Source organism: Pteropus vampyrus, unplaced genomic scaffold (genome assembly GCF_000151845.1).
Source record: "Pteropus vampyrus isolate Shadow unplaced genomic scaffold, Pvam_2.0 Scaffold66, whole genome shotgun sequence".
NCBI classification, from domain to species: Eukaryota; Metazoa; Chordata; class Mammalia; order Chiroptera; family Pteropodidae; genus Pteropus; species Pteropus vampyrus.
Window position 1 is genome coordinate 2,108,258 of NW_011888847.1, and position 17,179 is coordinate 2,125,436.

General features: G+C 50.9%; 1 protein-coding gene across 1 annotated transcript in view; it reads right to left on the reverse strand.

The window, feature by feature from the left end:
- TTC7A (tetratricopeptide repeat domain 7A) overlaps window positions 1–17,179 on the reverse strand; it is a 104,382-nt gene that overhangs the window by 69,680 nt on the left and 17,523 nt on the right. The window contains exons 3-4 of the mRNA XM_023531281.1: window positions 13,517–13,647; window positions 10,977–11,092 (exon numbers count right to left, since the gene is read on the reverse strand). Of these exons, the coding sequence (XP_023387049.1) occupies window positions 10,977–11,092; window positions 13,517–13,647 (247 nt within the window). The remainder of the gene's footprint in view (window positions 1–10,976; window positions 11,093–13,516; window positions 13,648–17,179) is intronic.

A 17,179-nucleotide genomic window follows, 5' to 3' on the forward strand; every position in this document is an offset into this window, starting at 1 on the left:
ACCAGCCACCAAAGAACTGAGGGATCCCTCTCCCCAGACCCCCTGAAACTCAAGCTTCCAGTTTGCTACCGGAAAGGGACCAAGATCCACTGTTTCAAATAAGATGTTTTCTTGGCCTAAGAGCCTTGCGCTGCTGTCAGACTTTCTGAATCGAGTTGGTTTCAAATCTTCCATCTTCAGCCTCCACATCTGGTCAACACCAGAATTCATCCTCACCTCTCAGTCCCTTCCACCAGGGCCCTAGACTGGCCTGCATCACCTGGATAATCACGTTGGCGAGTCTCACACCCTCTAGTCAGCCCTCTGTGCCTTAAACTCACTTTCGAGCTTTTTAAAGTGTGCTCCATTATAAAAAATACATTTGACATTGCGATCCAGTACATTCACACACTTTCCTTACCTAAAACTGAAGCAAGTTTCTTGACATTTCACCTATCTCTACTATGTGTAATCCACTCTATTTTTTATTTTGTGTCTCTCCCTACGTCCCTTTTTATAAAATGCTGGCTGCAGCCCACTAAACAGATCTTGCAACCCACTAAGAGTAGTTTAGTGGACTGTAGTTTGGACTGTAGTTTGGACTGTAGTTTGAAAAACTGCTCTCACCACCCTTTGAGGGGTCTACCCAACATGCAAAAGTTATTTGTTCCTCCCTACATTGGCCCCTTTGTTGGTTCCCTCAGCGCTTACAGAATCCTTCAGCGGGCATCCTGGGGCTGTCTGGCTCCGCCTCTTGCCTCTCTCCTATCTCATCTCCCACCATTCAAGTCCTTTCTGAATGACCCACCATGGTTCCCTATGTCAAGCTTTGGCACAGGCATCTCTCACTTCTTTAACTAGCTTTTCTCCTGTTTATCCCTTAAAAACCCTTCCCAACATCACTTCCTCCTTGCAGCTGTCCCAGGTCCCTCCTCATGCTGTGTCACTCTTGTACCTGTTAATTCTTCTTCTGAAGCAAGCATGACATTTTTCAGTCATTTTCTATTTACAGGCTGACCCCTCGTGACCTGGGGGCTCGTCTGGCTCCTGAGCTCAGCCCTGGCACAGCCCCTGGCTCACAGCATGTGCTCAGCATGTGTTCAGCCGATGTCTGAGGACGACCCTTCTCATCTGCTCTAGGGGTTCGCTGGATCACAGCACGAAATGGAAAGCAGAGGCTGATGGGCCAGCAAGTTAAGAAATGAAAAGATCACAGAGGGTGAAAAGCCAAAGGTGGCAGCCAGGAAACTCATGTGAGTCCCTCCTGCAACTTTCATGCATGAAACAGATTCCTGGGGGCTTCGGGGTCTGGAGCCATAAAAGGACGGGTTTTTAGATCAAGCCCTTCCCTGCCTTCTGGGACATCTGGTTTCAGACAAGCAAGCCCAAAATGTACAAACTACCAACATTATAAACACAGACCCTTGTTTGTAGGGCTGAGAATGGAGACAAAGACCTCTGGGATAGAGGCAGAGTCACAACAGTCTTCCCTAGCATGCCAAGAGCTTCTGAATACCTGGGAGGGGCAAGCAGGGCAGGGCACCTCAGCGCCCTTAGATGGTTCAAGTGTGGCCACTGCTACTGATAGTCAAGAGGGCCAGGGAGGCGGGAGATCACCTCTGTGGGCTGTACGTGGTCTCCTCCCCTATGAAATCAGGCCATCAGTTTAAATCAGCAACTCCCAGACTTGTGTTACCTGCATACCATATTTACAATTTTTGCTACTAGCTGCATACCATCAGTTATTTATGTAATACTTTTCTTTATACTTCCGTAGATCTCTCACCTTAATTGAAGGTACACAAAATCATGGATTTGGTGTGTTACTGTGTAGCACTTAAAACCACCTTGTGAATCACTAGAGCTACTCTTCTGACACTTGGAGAAACAATAGTTTGGACCACAGGTTCTCAAAGTGTGGTCCCTGGACTAGCACAATCAGCATCCCATGACCCTATGAGAAAAGCAAATTATATGGCCCCCATTCCGGACCTGCTGAATCAGAAACTCTAGGGTGAAGCCCAGGAATACAAGTTTTATCAAGCTTCCAGAGGGTTCCAACAGACACTCGAGTTTGAGAACCACTGGTTTAGATGACCCTCAGTGCCTTCCAGTTCTCCTATGCTACAAAGACAGGGACGACCAGACACAGAAACCCCAGCTTTGCAGCCAGATCCTTCCAGTGCCTTCCAGTTCTCCTATGCTACAAAGACAGGGACGACCAGACACAGAAACCCCAGCTTTGCAGCCAGATCCTAAATCTGTAATCTTGGGAAGCAAGGCAGCCTCTCCGAGTCCTAGTCTCCCCATCTCTACAAGGAAGATTCCTCATTTGCTCACAGTGCTGTCAGGAAGCATGTGTTAGAGGTTCACTAAATATTATTTTCCTTTCCTACTCTAATTTAGGTCCTAAAGATCATATTGCTTATGTCTTAATTGGCCCCATTATTTTGCATGAATGTTCGGGAGTTAAGGAGTAGGGAAGAGGAGACAGAAGTACCTCCAGGAGGCACTTCAGCTTTGTGTCCATATTTCTCTTTCCATCATTCCCCGTCCCCACATAGGACGAAAGAATAGGATTCCCTGGTAGACAAACCATACCCGGGGACAGGCCGGGAGCCCCTACTAGTCCAAGCAGAAGTCTGCAGCAGGGGCCCTCTGGTGCCACCGAGGCCACTGCCTTAGAAAAGAACCCAGAGTTGGACCGCAGGACACCACCAGAAAAGAGAAAAAAGGCAGAGATCGCATGAGCTCCCAGCAGGGAAGAAATGGCTGGCTCTGGGCTCTCAGTCTGCGGGAGAGCTCTGCCCTGGTGGCTGGGCCAAATGCCCACAAGCTAAGGCGCGGCTGGACCCTGGGCTGCCCCAGAGTAGGATCCTACGGCCCAGAGGAGTAAAGGAGGCTGGTAGGTGCTGGGACCTGTGAGTGATTTTCCACTCTGCGGGCTACCTGCCAGCTTGGCCCAGGCCACTACCAGGAGGTCAGAAGCAAGAGGAACCACTGCCCCTTCCTACTGTAGTGCAAGGACGGTCCTCTCTCAGTCTGTAGTCTCTACATCATCAACATGTGAAGAATGCTCCCAGACCAGCAGTACTGGGACCCCCAGAAAGTGTGGGAGAAATGCAGACTCCTAGAAGAGACCCTATTTCCCCAAACGCACATACAATCAAGGAATCAGAACTGCATTTTAACAAGATCCTATGTCCAAAAAGTTGTGTATTTTTACTATTTCCAAATCTATCAGGGATTTTGAGGTCAAAATAAGCTCCTAGGAATTCTTTAGCAAAAGAAATAATCGCCCTCATGTACTTTTTGGACAAATCTCAAATTTTATTAAATGTCCATAGGGAAAAACCAACATCGAGGCTTTAGTGGCCAGAGCTGCACAGGGAGAGAGCTAGGCTCCCAGATGGCGCTGACTTGCTCTGAGGTGTTGGGAACGCCCTTCAGCCTCAGCTCACTCCTCTGGGAAGCGAGAAACCAGAAGGGGTTTCTCCCACCAGCCGGAGCAATCCTGACCCAGGTCTAAAGCCGCCCATGCCAGGTAGAGTGGGGGCTTTCCCGAGCCTCGTGAGAGGCCAGCTTGAAAGATCTCTTTGTTCTGGTCTCTCATGCTGACCTTTTTGAGCAAAGCTGCCACTTTTAACGATATCCAAACAGGGCCTCAAACAAACCCTGGCTCAGAATCAGGCTGCATGTGAGGAAGGCAGGAAGCCACTGATTCCAACTCAAGTAAAGCCTGGCTGACCAGGAACAGAAAGAAAAAGGAGCTGTGGGTGCAGGAAGGGGTCAAGGAAAACAGCTCGTCTTAGGGAGGCCTCCAGGTGTGGATGGGCAGGGAAGTGACAAGTCCGTAAGTCCCCTTGTCAGCAGCAGGCAGCAGTGCAGGCTTTTCAAAGTGCTTTGTCTCATTCAGTTTTCGCAGCTTCTGATGAGGCTGGCGAGGCAGGCTTTGTTATCTCAGGTACCAGCACGATGCTCGGCATGTACAAGGCACTCAAGAGATCATTGTGGAATAAAAAACTCTCCATTTTCTGATGAGAAAATGAAAGCCTAGAAGATGTTTGCCTTTTCAGGTCATCACTTACCCAAGGGGAGAGGTGGGCTTATTGCAGGCACCAAGGGGTTCAACTTTTACTTCCCTCTAACTAAAAAGACCCCTGAGAAAGACAACACCTGTTTTTCGACTTGCCATGGTTATACTTTCCTTTGCTCGCCTTAGAACTCCAGGACTCCCAGGACTCAATTGACTACGTCTTTATGAAGTGTCTACTACGTACCAAGTACCTGGTCATCAGTCTTGTTCTCAACAGTCACCCACCAAATACTGATGGAATAAACCGAGAGACTGAATGAGTGAATGAGTATCTTGTTCACGGTCCTGCACATGAGGAGCTCAGGCTGTTAAATTAGCCATACTCTTAACTTATTCAAAGTGTTGTACATATAGCAGATGCTCAACAACAACGATAAAAAATTGGGGTGGGGGGTAGTTTGATTTGAAACAGAGAATAAGAAACTACATGGGATTTTTGGCTGAATGGAACCTAAACAGACACAAGTTCACACGACCCTGACCAGAAGTCCCTGTTTCAGGGCTGACACTGCTGTTGTATGAGAGGTTTCCAGTCAAAGACTCAGAAAAGCACAGCCAGTTGGCAGATCCCACAAGCTGGGGGGTTGAATCAGGAGACAAGGTCAGGTGAAATTCAAAGGTTATCAAGCTGTTCACTCCTGTCATGGACCCACGTCATCATTTTTAAAAACTAAAGCTCTCCTCTTCACCCCTAGCCCCAGAAAAAGGCTGTGACACTTCCCCTGTGGGCACTGAGGTTGTCCTTTCTAGTGAGATGTAGGGCGTGTAGTGGGTGCTAACAATAAGTAAAGGCTATGCATTAAGATAGGCTGGAAGAGTGTATGTCTCCAGTGGGCCTCAGGTCTCCCTGTGCCCCAAAGCGTGACAAAGACCAGCAGGAAGCTCTCCTGGGCTTCACTGCTGAGTGATTTTTGTCCCCGAATCTCCCTTAAAGCAATCCGCCTCCTGCCCTCCCCTGGAACTGTAGATACTGGGGGTGGCTGATGAGAATAAGACGACACGACTGCTGGCTGAACACACCCCTCACGGGTCACACCAAACGGAAAGCTATATTTTTGAAGGTATCTCCTCATTCGGTGGAGCTCCCCTTCCCCCACAGCCATCTGCAGCCCAGGTCGCCTTAGCTGCTTCTTGACTCAGCACCTAGCTGGCGAGGTGAAGCATGTGTGTGCACAAGCGTGAACACACACATACGCATAGCAGAAGGCGAGAGAGCTTTCATAAGGCTGAACAACCTGCCAAGCCCTGGGGAACTCCCTTAGAAAACATACACGCTCCCTTCTCTATTGTTTGGTTTTGACACAATGAGCACATATTGCTTTAGTAATTAAAAAAAAAAAAAATTTTTTTTTTAAAGAACATTCACAAAACACACATCTCACCTGGTTCAACATACATGGCCCAAGCTCACTCCCGGCCCTGAGCCAAGAATGGATTCTGCAGGGCTAGGCAGAAAGAAGAGAAAAAAACCACCCCAAAGAGAAATGGCTCTTTGCCCACTCCAGGGGAAGGAGCTGAGTTGGCTCACATTTGTGTTCTTCGGAGATGCCCAGAGACTGGGTCTTAGTGAGGTCAAGGCCACTGAGGGACAGTCAGCTTCCCAGGCATTGTGTCACCCCAGCACCCCTGCTGTCTCACCCTTAGAGCTGCTTCCTGCAAAGGAGAGTCAAGAGTCCCCACAGCCGGGATTCTGGGCCCAGCTGCCACTGTCCCCCCATCCCCCACCTCAGCTCCAAAAAAATAAAAAATAAAAAAAACCATGCCAGAAAGGTGCCCCCTCCTGGCAGCTGGCATCCTCAGAACTGCCTGGAGTGAGGCTCTGATCAGAGTCCACGGCTGCCCTCTGGTGGCAGCAAGGGGAATCAAACACCAGGCATCCTAGGGCCCTGCCCTTCATTACTGTCCTTTCAGGTCAATTAGGAACCCTGTCATCAGACATAGAGCAAGGGGCAGGAGTCATCTGGGGGAATTAACTGCTGGATCAACAGGGCAAGACCCCTGGAAAAAATAAATGTCCCTCAGATACACTAAATGAGTAACCCGACAGCGGTTTCAGACTTAGCCAACATGAAGCAGGCCTAGGTTTCACCAAAGCTCAGAATAAAAGAAGTGCTTTCTGAAGCTCAAGCAAGTGCCACCCACTTTGCACAGTGGAGAACACCACACCCTTCAAATTATGTCAAATCCTCAACTGGAGGGACAAGGCTGGATCCTAGGTACAGGCACTGCTTGTGGCCATTTGGCTCCCAGGGGCGCAGCACCCCATTCTCAGCAGGGGCTCCTCCAGTCCCTCTGGAGGCTGGATCCATCCCAGGCTCGCATGGGAATGAGCTCTGGCTCTCAGATTCCTCCAACCAAGAAGCAGGTCCCATTATCTGTCCCTGTTCCTTTGGCCCTAAGGAACCTCTTCTGACACCCAAGCAGCACCTTAGCTCCTAGCTCCACTGCACCTGGCCCCTCAGGAGGACTGTCTCCTTGGGGTCCGCCCTGTCTCGGCAGCACCCCCACCTCTGCCTTCTTTCCCTCCCCAGCACAGAGCATGGTCTGAAGTCTATATCTGGCTCCTTCAATGTTGGCACCCACTGGGGTATAAGTTCCATAAGGAGGGGCCCATGTCCTGTTCCCAGCTCCAACGCCGAGAGCCAGGCGGGGCGCCTGGCACACACTAGGCTCTGAGGTTGGCTGTGAAACTGACTGCTGGGCTTGTCTCTGGGTCTTCGTACCTTAGCCCCACTCCCACTTACAGGGCCCTGACTGCTCTGAACACAGGGAAGGGTTTCTCTCTCTCTTCCTAAACCCCAAGAGCCCAGGCAAGTGGGGGTGAATTTAACCAGCAGGAAATGACCCTGGAGCCCTTTAAAGGACTTTTCAGAGCTGACCTGGCGGAGAAGATCTGATGTCAGGTATCTGGGTCTCAATCACCTCCTGACTCTGCTTCTCACACTTCATGCTAAGATAGTGGTTCTTAACTGGGGGCAGTTCTGCCCCTCACTCCCACCCCAGACATCTGTCAATGTCTGGAGACATTTTTTGGCTGTCACACTGGGGGTGGGGGAAACTGCTGGCATCTAATGGGTGGAGGCCAGGGATGTCACTAAAACCTACAACGTAGGGATAGGCTCCCACAGAGCCAGTTTAGCACTAGGCTTGCTGGCAAAACCACCTGTTAGCCTCGTGACTTTGGGCAAGTACTTCACCTCTCCTTTCTTCCCTCTTCGCAGCGTTCTGTGTGGCATGCAATAAATAAATATTAGCTACTATTAAGGGGAGAGGTGTGAAGAAGTTATTTAAAGCCCAGCTGGCCATGCAGAAGTTGATCTGTCACATTCTGGGGCCACCTCTGGGCTGGATATGGTGCCAGGAAACCAAGAGAAGGGCTGAGTTGTTGTCACGTGTCCTGGAGACTGCTGCTTACACGCAGGCTTTTCAAATGCTTGGGCTGATTGCTTGGAAAAAAATGATGATTCAATTTCCATTCCTCCTTATTTGGGAGGTGCTGGAGGGGGTGCAGGAGAAGAGTCAGTATCCTGGTTTTAAGAGCTGAAGTTTGTGCTTCAAGAGGAAAAAAGTTTGAAAGGAGGGGAGCAGAGTGACAGGAAGAGAAAAGTAACGGAAATTACTTGGGCTTTCCTGGAGTGCTTCTGCTACTGCTGGCACCACCACCACCACCACCACCACCACCACCACCACCACCACCACCACCACCACACACACACACACACACACACACACACACACACGGAGCGTTTGTGTGCAGAATGCAGACAGGGGAGGAAACAGTCCCACTCTGATGAAGTGTGGGACCAGCTAAAAGAGAAGGAGCCGCCGCCCGCTCTGGGAATGGTGACTCAGGTCCCAGGGGGGCAACGAGAGCCCTGAGTCAGCCTACCAAGAATTAGCCCAGAGACTTGAGCCATCACCAGAGTCCCGTCTGTCTCCTACATACCCTACAGGCTTCTCGGGCTGCCCTTCCACACCCCCATCTTGGAGAGGGCATGGGTTTCCGGGCCACTCAGATCTGAAGTTGGAATCCCAGTGGGTGAGGTTGGGCAAGGTACTCAAACTCGCTGAGCCTTTGTCCCCTTGCGTGTGAACTGGGTCATATGACCTTGTGCACTGAGCACATGGTCCATCCTGGCACACAGCAGGTGCTCGATATCTGCTGGTCCTCTACTTCCTTCCCTCCTGGCTGTCCTTGACATTTACTTTAACCTTATCACACCTGCAAAAAATGCAGTGTGGGGAAGGGGAGCAGGCAGCCATAAGCAGGGGAGATAGGGAGACCTCAGCAGATGGGGAGTTAACAGTAGTGCCTCTTATGCTCAAAGTGTCTTCATTCTCTCTCTCTCCTTGGACCTCCACACCCTTAGATAAAGGAAAAACAGAAGCCCCTTGTTAGAGGGGAGGAAGCAGAACTGGAGGGTAGAAGAACTCGCAGAGGGCCAATGAGTGGCCTCTATCTCCCAGGCTCTGCCCTGATGTCCTTTAGGTGGTGAGGGCACCCATCAAATTCCTCAAACCAGAAGCTGGGACTACACCCACCGAGCTCAAGCACACTCAGAGGAACAAATGTTAGGCTGTGAGCAGCAGGGTCTTATTAACCCCTGGGTTTCTGCTGTGGGCAGGGTAGCATAGTGGTTAAGAGTGTTAGACGGGCCCTGCATACATAATCCTGGCTCACCCCAGGATGAGTCATTTAGGTTCTCTGTGCCTCAGTTTCCCACAAGTAGAACGGGGATGCTAACAACAGCACTCACCTCAGAGGGCTGTTGGGAGGACTAAATATACATGCAAGCAACGTACTTAAACAAGTGCCAGCACAAATTTAGCCTTCAACGAGTGGCATGTATTAGTAGAATGAACATTTGTAAAATGAATGAATAAAGGGGACAGAACACTGAAATTAGAACTGTCCCCCTCCCACAAAATCTACTCCATGGGGCTCCCAAACAGAAGAAAAACCCCTCTTTTAGCCTCTGGAGGGAGGACTTCCTAAATCTAGAGCAGGGGCCAGTCAGCAAACTCTAATTTATAAAGGGCCCGGGAGTAAATACCTTAGGCTTTGCCTTTTGATCTCAGTCTCTACTGCTCAACTCTGTGGGTGAGACAATATGTAAATGAGTGGGTGTGGCTATGCTCCAATTAAACATTTGCAAAAACAGGTTGTGCTGATTCCTGCAGCAGAGGTTCAGCTCCTCGGGTGCACACTGGTCTTCAGAAGGTACTGACAAGCTTAGGGTAACAAGCCTGCTCCTCCTTCCAAATCTGCAGGCAGGGGCTGAGGGCAGCATCTCTCCTCTGTCCCCCATTCATCCCTGAGCTACAGGTGCAGATTGAGGGGGTCCCCAAGGGGTGGGGGCAGAGCCCGGCAACAGCAGTTTCCAGCTAGAGAGAGGCAGCTGGGCACAGCTGCTTGGGCGGTGAAAACAGGACCCAGCCCACTGGGCCACTGGGCCACTGTCTCTCTGAAACCGAAGCTCAGCAACCGAAAAAGCACAAAAAGAGCAGATGGTGGAGCTGGAGCAGAGGCAGTGTGCTCCCTAGTGTCCTTGTGATGTCCCCCAAGACCCATCCCCCCAAACACGGGGTGGTCTGAGGAACCCGGGGGTCCAGGGCCAGACCCATCCTTGGTGGGTGAGCTGCCTCTGCTCTCTGGGTGTCCCCATCCACATATTCCAAATGGGGACACCACTGCCACTCTGGCCTAGCACTTCAGGAATTAAAAAGAAGAGCAAACAGTGTAAAGTTCAAGCATGGTATCATGCGCAATGTTTAATTGCCTATTAAAATTTTTTCTATTAAAAGAATGAATAAAGTGAAATTTAACAAAAATAAAGCGTATCAAAAATGAAATACAGGCTTCAAAAGACTCCAGCCAGTCAGAGCAAAGAATGCTCTGTGATCCTGACCCCAGGTTCCTCACCTGTGAGGAAGAGGTAACACCTGTTGGGCTGCCCACACTGCCCCAGGAGGGCTCGAGTGAGGCGAGCTGTGTGCTGAGCACACGTGACGCCCTCCACTTGCCCAGGCTGTCCCTACAGCCCCTGCCCACAGTTGTCTGCGGAGGGTGGTATGATGCCAGGGAGGGAGCTGCCAGGCACCAAGTTTCTGCTGCAAAGCCACGCAGGAGACCCCCGCCCCCGTGAGAGTCGCCAGGTGGTGGAGGCATTCTGCAGGCAGGACTGGCCCTGAACCACCCAGGAGCCTGCAACACGTCCTGCTGATTGTGAAGCTTCTCCCTCCCTCACCAACCCCCCTCAACACACCCATGAAGCAGCACACCGCCACCCCATTCGGCCCAGCCGGGACTAAAGACGGTGTCCTGGCCCCACAGTTCCTGGGTCTGAGGTAGGTCAGTATTCCCAGGGCCCTCCAGTCAATGCACAGGAGAACAGCCCTTCTGCCACCTCATCAGCGAGGACTGTGGCATCTCCCAAATGATGCCAGGCCTTTATTTTCACCACCCTTCCCCTGCATCTCACTCCTCCTTAAAGTTGGAATGAGTAGCAATCACCTTTCCCATTTGATTTTTTGTGGAGATTGAGATTACCAACACCTGAGGCAACAGTGAACACCACAGACTGGCATTCTCTGACCAGCTCGCTGTCCTTCCCCCTTTCCACATCGGCCTCCAGGCTCCCGGACTCTCCCTTCTAAAGAGAACCGCTCTCCCCCGCAGCGTGTGCAGGCTTTATTGCTTCAGCAGTTGGAACTTGCCCCGCCCCCTGAGAGTGCCTCTGCACACCTCAGTCTGACAAACTGAACAAGCCAGCCCCCAGTGGGCCCCTCGAGGGAGCGCGCACACACACAGAGAAGAGGGAGGCCAGACAACGCCACCAACATCAGGAGCACCTGGACCAGGGAGAAACTTCCATGTCCCACTTGGCCACCAGGGACCTACCCCTTCTTCAGGTTTGTCACATAAGCGCTCTGGAGGGCGGCTTCCAGGAAGTAGGTGAGCTCATAGTCAACCGGGTGAGAGCCTTTCAGATGCCGTGATGTGGTGTAATTTGTGATCTGGGAAAGGGAACACAGAGAGAGCCACTGTTTCAAAGTTCTGAGGCTGAGGGGCTGAGGCGAGGGTCAGCCCAGGCCCAGGCAGCCCCATGACCACCCCAAGTCCCCAGCTGCCCCACTGGCACATGGTGCAATTCTCAGATCAAATCCAACCGAACTCACTTTAATTTAAAACATGTCTACAGTACTCTCTCCTCATCCGAATGCTGGATGCCCACAACAGCCCTACCAAGCTGGTTTTGTCTGCATTTTATAGATGAGGAAACTGAGGCTCAGAAGTGCCTAAAGTCACAAAGCTGGCATGTGCCCCGACCTCAAACTCAAGTCTGGCCAGCTACAGATCCCAGCTATCTCTACTACTTATTGGTTCATTCATTCGACAAACAATTGAGTGCCTACTATATGCCTGGCACCGCCTTGTCCCTGTCATATAACCATGGAACATCAGAGTAGCCCAAGGGCACGGACCCTTGGTTTCAGGAGAAGCTGAGGAACAATTATATGACTAACTGAGCTGTCCTAAAGCCTCAGCTTTAAGAGGGTCACCCAGCTCCACCAAAACTGGCCTGCCTTTACAATGCCACAAAAAAAACTGATGAGCCATCCACCTTATTTTTCAGAAATCAAAGATATAAGAGATGTTCTCAGATGCTCAGATGCATCTTAGGAGGGACGCACAGCATTTCTGCCTCCTTTGACCTGAGCTACCCAGCTATCGGGTCCCATTTGTCTGTTCACTGCCACTTGGTATTAATTCTAGCCCTGGGCCATATGACAAGTCATCACCTTAATCCCTCTTTTAAAAGTCCAAAGCCTAGGCTTCTGGCTGAATGAAAGACTTTGTCATAAAAGTTTCCTCCAAACCCCATGCAATGCAAATATGAAGAGCTCCTAAAACACTGCTGTTTAGAGAGACCCACACAACAGGTCAGCTCAACCTGTCAAGTCTCCATGGGGACTTCTGCCAGGGGACACGCTTGTGTCCCGTTTCTGCTGACCCCCTCAGCCACTGCTCCTTTCCTCCTGAAGTCCAATCAGGCAGAGGGACGCTAGGGCAGTGACTCTCAACAGGAGGGTGATTTCAACCTCCAGGGACATTTGGCAGTATCTGCAGACACCTTATCACATTGGGGAGGAGGGGGTGAAACTGATGGCATCTAGTGGGTAGAGACCGGGAATGCTGTTAAACATTTTACAAAACACAGGGCAGCCCCACGACAAAGAATCGCCGGGCCCCAAATGTCGGTAGAGCTGAGGGTGAGACATGCTACTCTATAAGAACTGGCCTGGCCTGAGGAGGCCTCGTCCAAAAAGACCCCTCAGGTGCCGGGTTGACATTTTGGCATTTGCCAAAGTAGGTGAGGTCCAAGTGCCTCCTGCGCTCTAAGTCTCTCGGCTCATAACCACCTTCTCCCTCAGGATGACAACCCTAATCTACTCGCCGTGACACTTGCCATCGGACATCCGCTGAACAACTGCCAGACAGAATGCCTAAGCGCCACCCCGCGTCCTCCCCCACGAGGGGTCAGAGCCGCACTCCCAGGGTCCAAATCCTGCCGATGCCACTTGTTAGCTGTCTGAACTCTGAGAAGCTATTTAATGCCTCACTTGTGAAATAGGAATTACAACAGTACCTATTCCAGCCAGTGGTGTGAGGGTTAGATTAGAAAATACCCGTGAAGCCCTCAGAGTTGTGCCTGACACAAAAGCAGGGTCTCGGGAACTGTTAGCTGTAACTGTGATGAATATCGCTGCTCGTTCTCCCACCAATAGCCCCAGAGCCCCCAGAAGGGAAGAAGTGGGACAACGTCACAGCATGCTAACACCTGCGACTACAGTCCTGCAGACAGTTCATACAAGCCCCCCAAGGGGAACTGGGAGATGAAGAGGCCTGAAAACTTCCAGACTCCTGCTGGCTCCCTGGCAGCCACTGAAAAATAGGAGAATGGGCCCCGGACCTCACCTTCCCTAGAGGATCCAGTAGGAAGCTTCTGGGGGAACCTCAGAACCAGGAAGCTTGTCTGCAAGGACCAGCCTGACTGTACCTGTTCCAATCTCATCTACTAAACAGAGATGAATAGAATACCTACTTCAGAGTTGCTGTGAGGAGTACACAAGTTAGCAGACACAAACAGAGGTATCAACTTGGTCATGCAAGCCAAGCTCGCCAAGGAGGTTCCTGGCCTCTCACAGACAGAGTGGACTCATCGATTTACTAAAACTATTTCCTGGCAGTAAAGAGTCTCACGTTAACAGAATCAGTAAACTATAAATTTTCCAGCTGATGAGGCAGAGTGTCTTTGGAGGGGTGCAGGGTGCCTTTATAAATTTGTACAAGGCTGACCCATAAGCTTAGTGGGGGGCGTAGATGTAGGCGCTCAACAGAGAGCAGCTGTGAACATGGCGCTGTAATTCCCAGCTCACCTTCTCCAATTCCTGCAGAAACACCTGAGCGATCCACGAGGCCCTCTCAAAGCAGGTGATCACTTCCTCCTCCCTCTCGGTCAGGCGGTGGCGGGAAGCAATGGAGTTGGGTAGGCGTTCCAGGGAGAGGCCTGCAGAAGGAGAGCACCTCAGACCTGCCCTGCTTAGGCTGCGCCCCCTGACTCCAGGCCCTTTGCATGGGCCTAGGGTGGGCTCGTCCGAGGACACCGATGCTCTGGAGCAGCCAGCGGGAGGCGGAGGTCCGAGGAGGGGAAGGAGGAGGGGAAGGAGGAGGGGAAGGAGGAGGCTAAAGAGGAGGCTAAGCATTGGTGGTATTAGCAGCAGCTGGGGTCAAGCAGTAGGCAAACAGCAGGCACCCCTGCCCCACATGGGAAGGCACACTGCGGCCCCCATGTCCAGCTCCTGCCTATCCTAACAGGTCAGCTGCTCCAGGAACCATTCCTGACCCTTCTTCCAGTTGCTAGAAGAAAACATCCACCCCGCCAGCCACTCACCAGTTTCACATTGTAGAGGGGTTATTTATGCTTAGCTCTTCTCTCTCCCAGTACCTAAAGCCTCATGTGGGCAAAATGTGCATCTTTTTGAACAACCACAATCACTAGCATACAGAAGATGCTCGAATTACACAGCATGTTACAGGCATCCATCCTATGAAACCAGTTTCCACTTCACCTGAGTTATCTGCACTCAGGTCTTATCTGCCTAGAAGGAATGGGGATCTGCTGTTTTTGCCTCCCTGGCATTCACTTCCTCTTCTTTCAGCAACGGGCACCTCATTATCCCTCTGAGCACCCCTCCCGCAGTCTCAGCCCATGTGGTTCAGAGGCTGATGAGCCCACTCCACCTCCGGGGCAGCACAGGAGTCAGGCTGACCCAACAAGAGAGCACAGTCTGGCTAAGGAGGAGCACACTGTCCGATGCCGGCAGAGAAAGAACTAATCCCAGAAGTTGTAGTCTTTTCACTGGGCTTGGTAAGCTGGTAAGAGGTCAGCCTGAAAGTGTTAGGGAAAAGCCTTCGAATGAAGCCACACAACGTGAATGCAAGTAACACCCCTGAACTGTACACCTGACAGTGGTTAAGATGGTAAATTTTAATTTTAAAATTAATTTTTTAAAAATTAAAATAAAAGCGGATCTCTAAAGCCAAACAAAAGCAAAAAAACCCAAAAAGAAACCAACAAACAAAACTATAAGAAGCCAAGAAGGGAGAACATTGTTATACTTCTACTAAGTGGATGTTGTAAAGGAAAACAACTATATTTGTGTCAGTTTTTTTTTTTTAAGACAGAAAAAAGACTGAATAAACTCTTAGTCATGAAACAAAAAAAATGAAGTCTACACAGAGTAAAGATGAGACATGATGGAAAAGGGCATTCTTAAAGACTCTATTTGAGCACCTTGCCTGAAGCTCTCCTCCCTGAAACTGTCCAGTACATATGCCAATAAACCCTCCCACCACCGTGTTTTGGGGGGTTATAGTCAGTTTAAATTGAGTTTGTTACTTTCAACTCATGCAGACCTGACTGGAGGGTGCTGTCCAGGACTGTCAGTTCCCAAGGGCAGAATCCAGGTCTCTCATCTCTGTGCCCCACACAGTACCTGCCACGTACTGGGTGCTCAAGACGAACTGGCTGGAAGAACTGTAAGAATAGAATACTCGACTCTCTCCTGCCCGACATCCCCAACATCCAACTGATAACCAAGCCCTTAACATGTCAAACCTGCCCACCCCCCCCGCTTCTTTTACTATCTTATTTCAGGCTATCTCTTGAGTGGACGACCACATCAGCCTCCTAGCTGGCCTCCCTGCCTCCGGTCTCACTCTAATCCATGCTGCACATGGCTCCCAGGGCAACCCTTCTAAAACTCTATCACTTACAACCCTCCAGGGTGCCCACTGCTATAGAGTAAGATCCAAACTCCTGATGCTCCACACCAGGCCCTCCAAGATCCATCCCTGTCACCTCTCCAGCCTTGTCTCTTACCACATGCTATTGATTGAATGATTGTGTCCCCCCGAATTTCAGATGTTGGAAACTTAATGCCCAATGTGATGGTCTTAGAGGTGGGGTCTTTGGGAGGTGATTAAGACATGAGGTGGAGCCCTCGCAAATGGGATTAGTGCCCTTATAAAAGAGACCCCTGAGAGCTCCCTCACTCCTTCCACCATGTGAGCACGGTGAGAAGTTGGAAGCCTACAACCTGGAAGAGGGCGCTCACCAGAACCAGACCATGCTGCTGCACCGACCTTGGACTTCCAGCCTCCAGAATTGTGGGAAATAAATGTCTGTTGTATATAAGCCGCCGATCTGTGGTACTTTGTTACAGTAGCCTGAGCTAAGACACCATGACCACCACACCAACAATCAATCTCTTCTCCCAACAGCTGACCCTGTTCAAGTTGCTCCTGCTGCCTAGAGTGCACCTCTCCCCCAGTTTACCCCAAATTACTGCTCCCCTTCTGCTCCACTGAGTGCTGACTCCTTTACAGAGCCCCTCCTGACGAACCCTGGTACAATTAACCATTTCTTTACATATTCTTGCCTGACCATTTCTTGTCCTTATTTGTTCACACATTTGCTCACCCAGACTGTAGGCTCCTTAAAGGCCGTTAACCTTATAGTGGTCACCTTTCCACAACCTGGCACATAGTAGGCGCTCAGCAAGCACTGGCTGGCTGGCTGAAAAAACAGCAAGCCTGATCGTATCGGACAAAGTACGAGTGCTCTGCCAATACAAGGTGAGGAATTACTGTTTTCTTGGCTGCATCCCAACTCAAACGGATTCAGTGACCTTGCCCTCTGCCAGTCTGTGGTGTGAACAGGTCCGAAGGTCAGAGTGCCTTGGCCTGCAGGGAGGCAGGCATAGAATGCAAAGGCCCTTGCTCAACTCAGAGACTCAGTTACCCAGGTCGCTGAGTGTCAACATGCCAAATGACTCATGACCATTTCGGCTCCTCACTGGAGAGGACTAGACGGGGAGAAGAAATAGAGGGAGCTCTGGAGGAGACTCAGGAAGAAGGCAGGAGAAAGCAGGCCCCACTGCTCACTGCCAGTGCCGGCCTAGCCCCCACTCCCCAGATAGGTGGACTGTCCACCTGCAAGAAGATGGAACAAACATACGCAGTGTTCAGAGGCCTAGCCTGGGAGACCAACTGCAGATGGCAGGAGGACGCCGCCAACTCCAGAAGACATAGCGTGGACCTGTTTTAATATGGCTGCCCTGTGGCACCTCCTTCCCCCACAAGGAGATGTGCCGCTGGCTGGGTTTCCTCCTGCCCCACTTCTGGGCCCCAAACGGGGATGATGCCAGCTGCCTGGCAGGTTCAGGCTGCCAGTCCCAAGCCTCAGGATGGGTGGGCACTGCAAAGGGGGGAATAAGTCTGTCTGTGGGGCCTTCACTTCTGCTGTGTTTCATTTGTTCCTCCCACTCCCAGCAGAGGCCTCTCTATCATGCTTCCCCAAGAATTCTAAATTCCATCCTCTGAAAGCTCACAACAAAACCACCTCCACTCTGAAACCTTCTTAAGCCTCCCAAACCCCAACCAGCAGAATGTTCTAGCTACGTCTCCTCTGAGTCTGCCTTTGTCCTACACATGGTCACCATCCCTCTGCCCATTTCTGATTGATCTTTATATCCAGC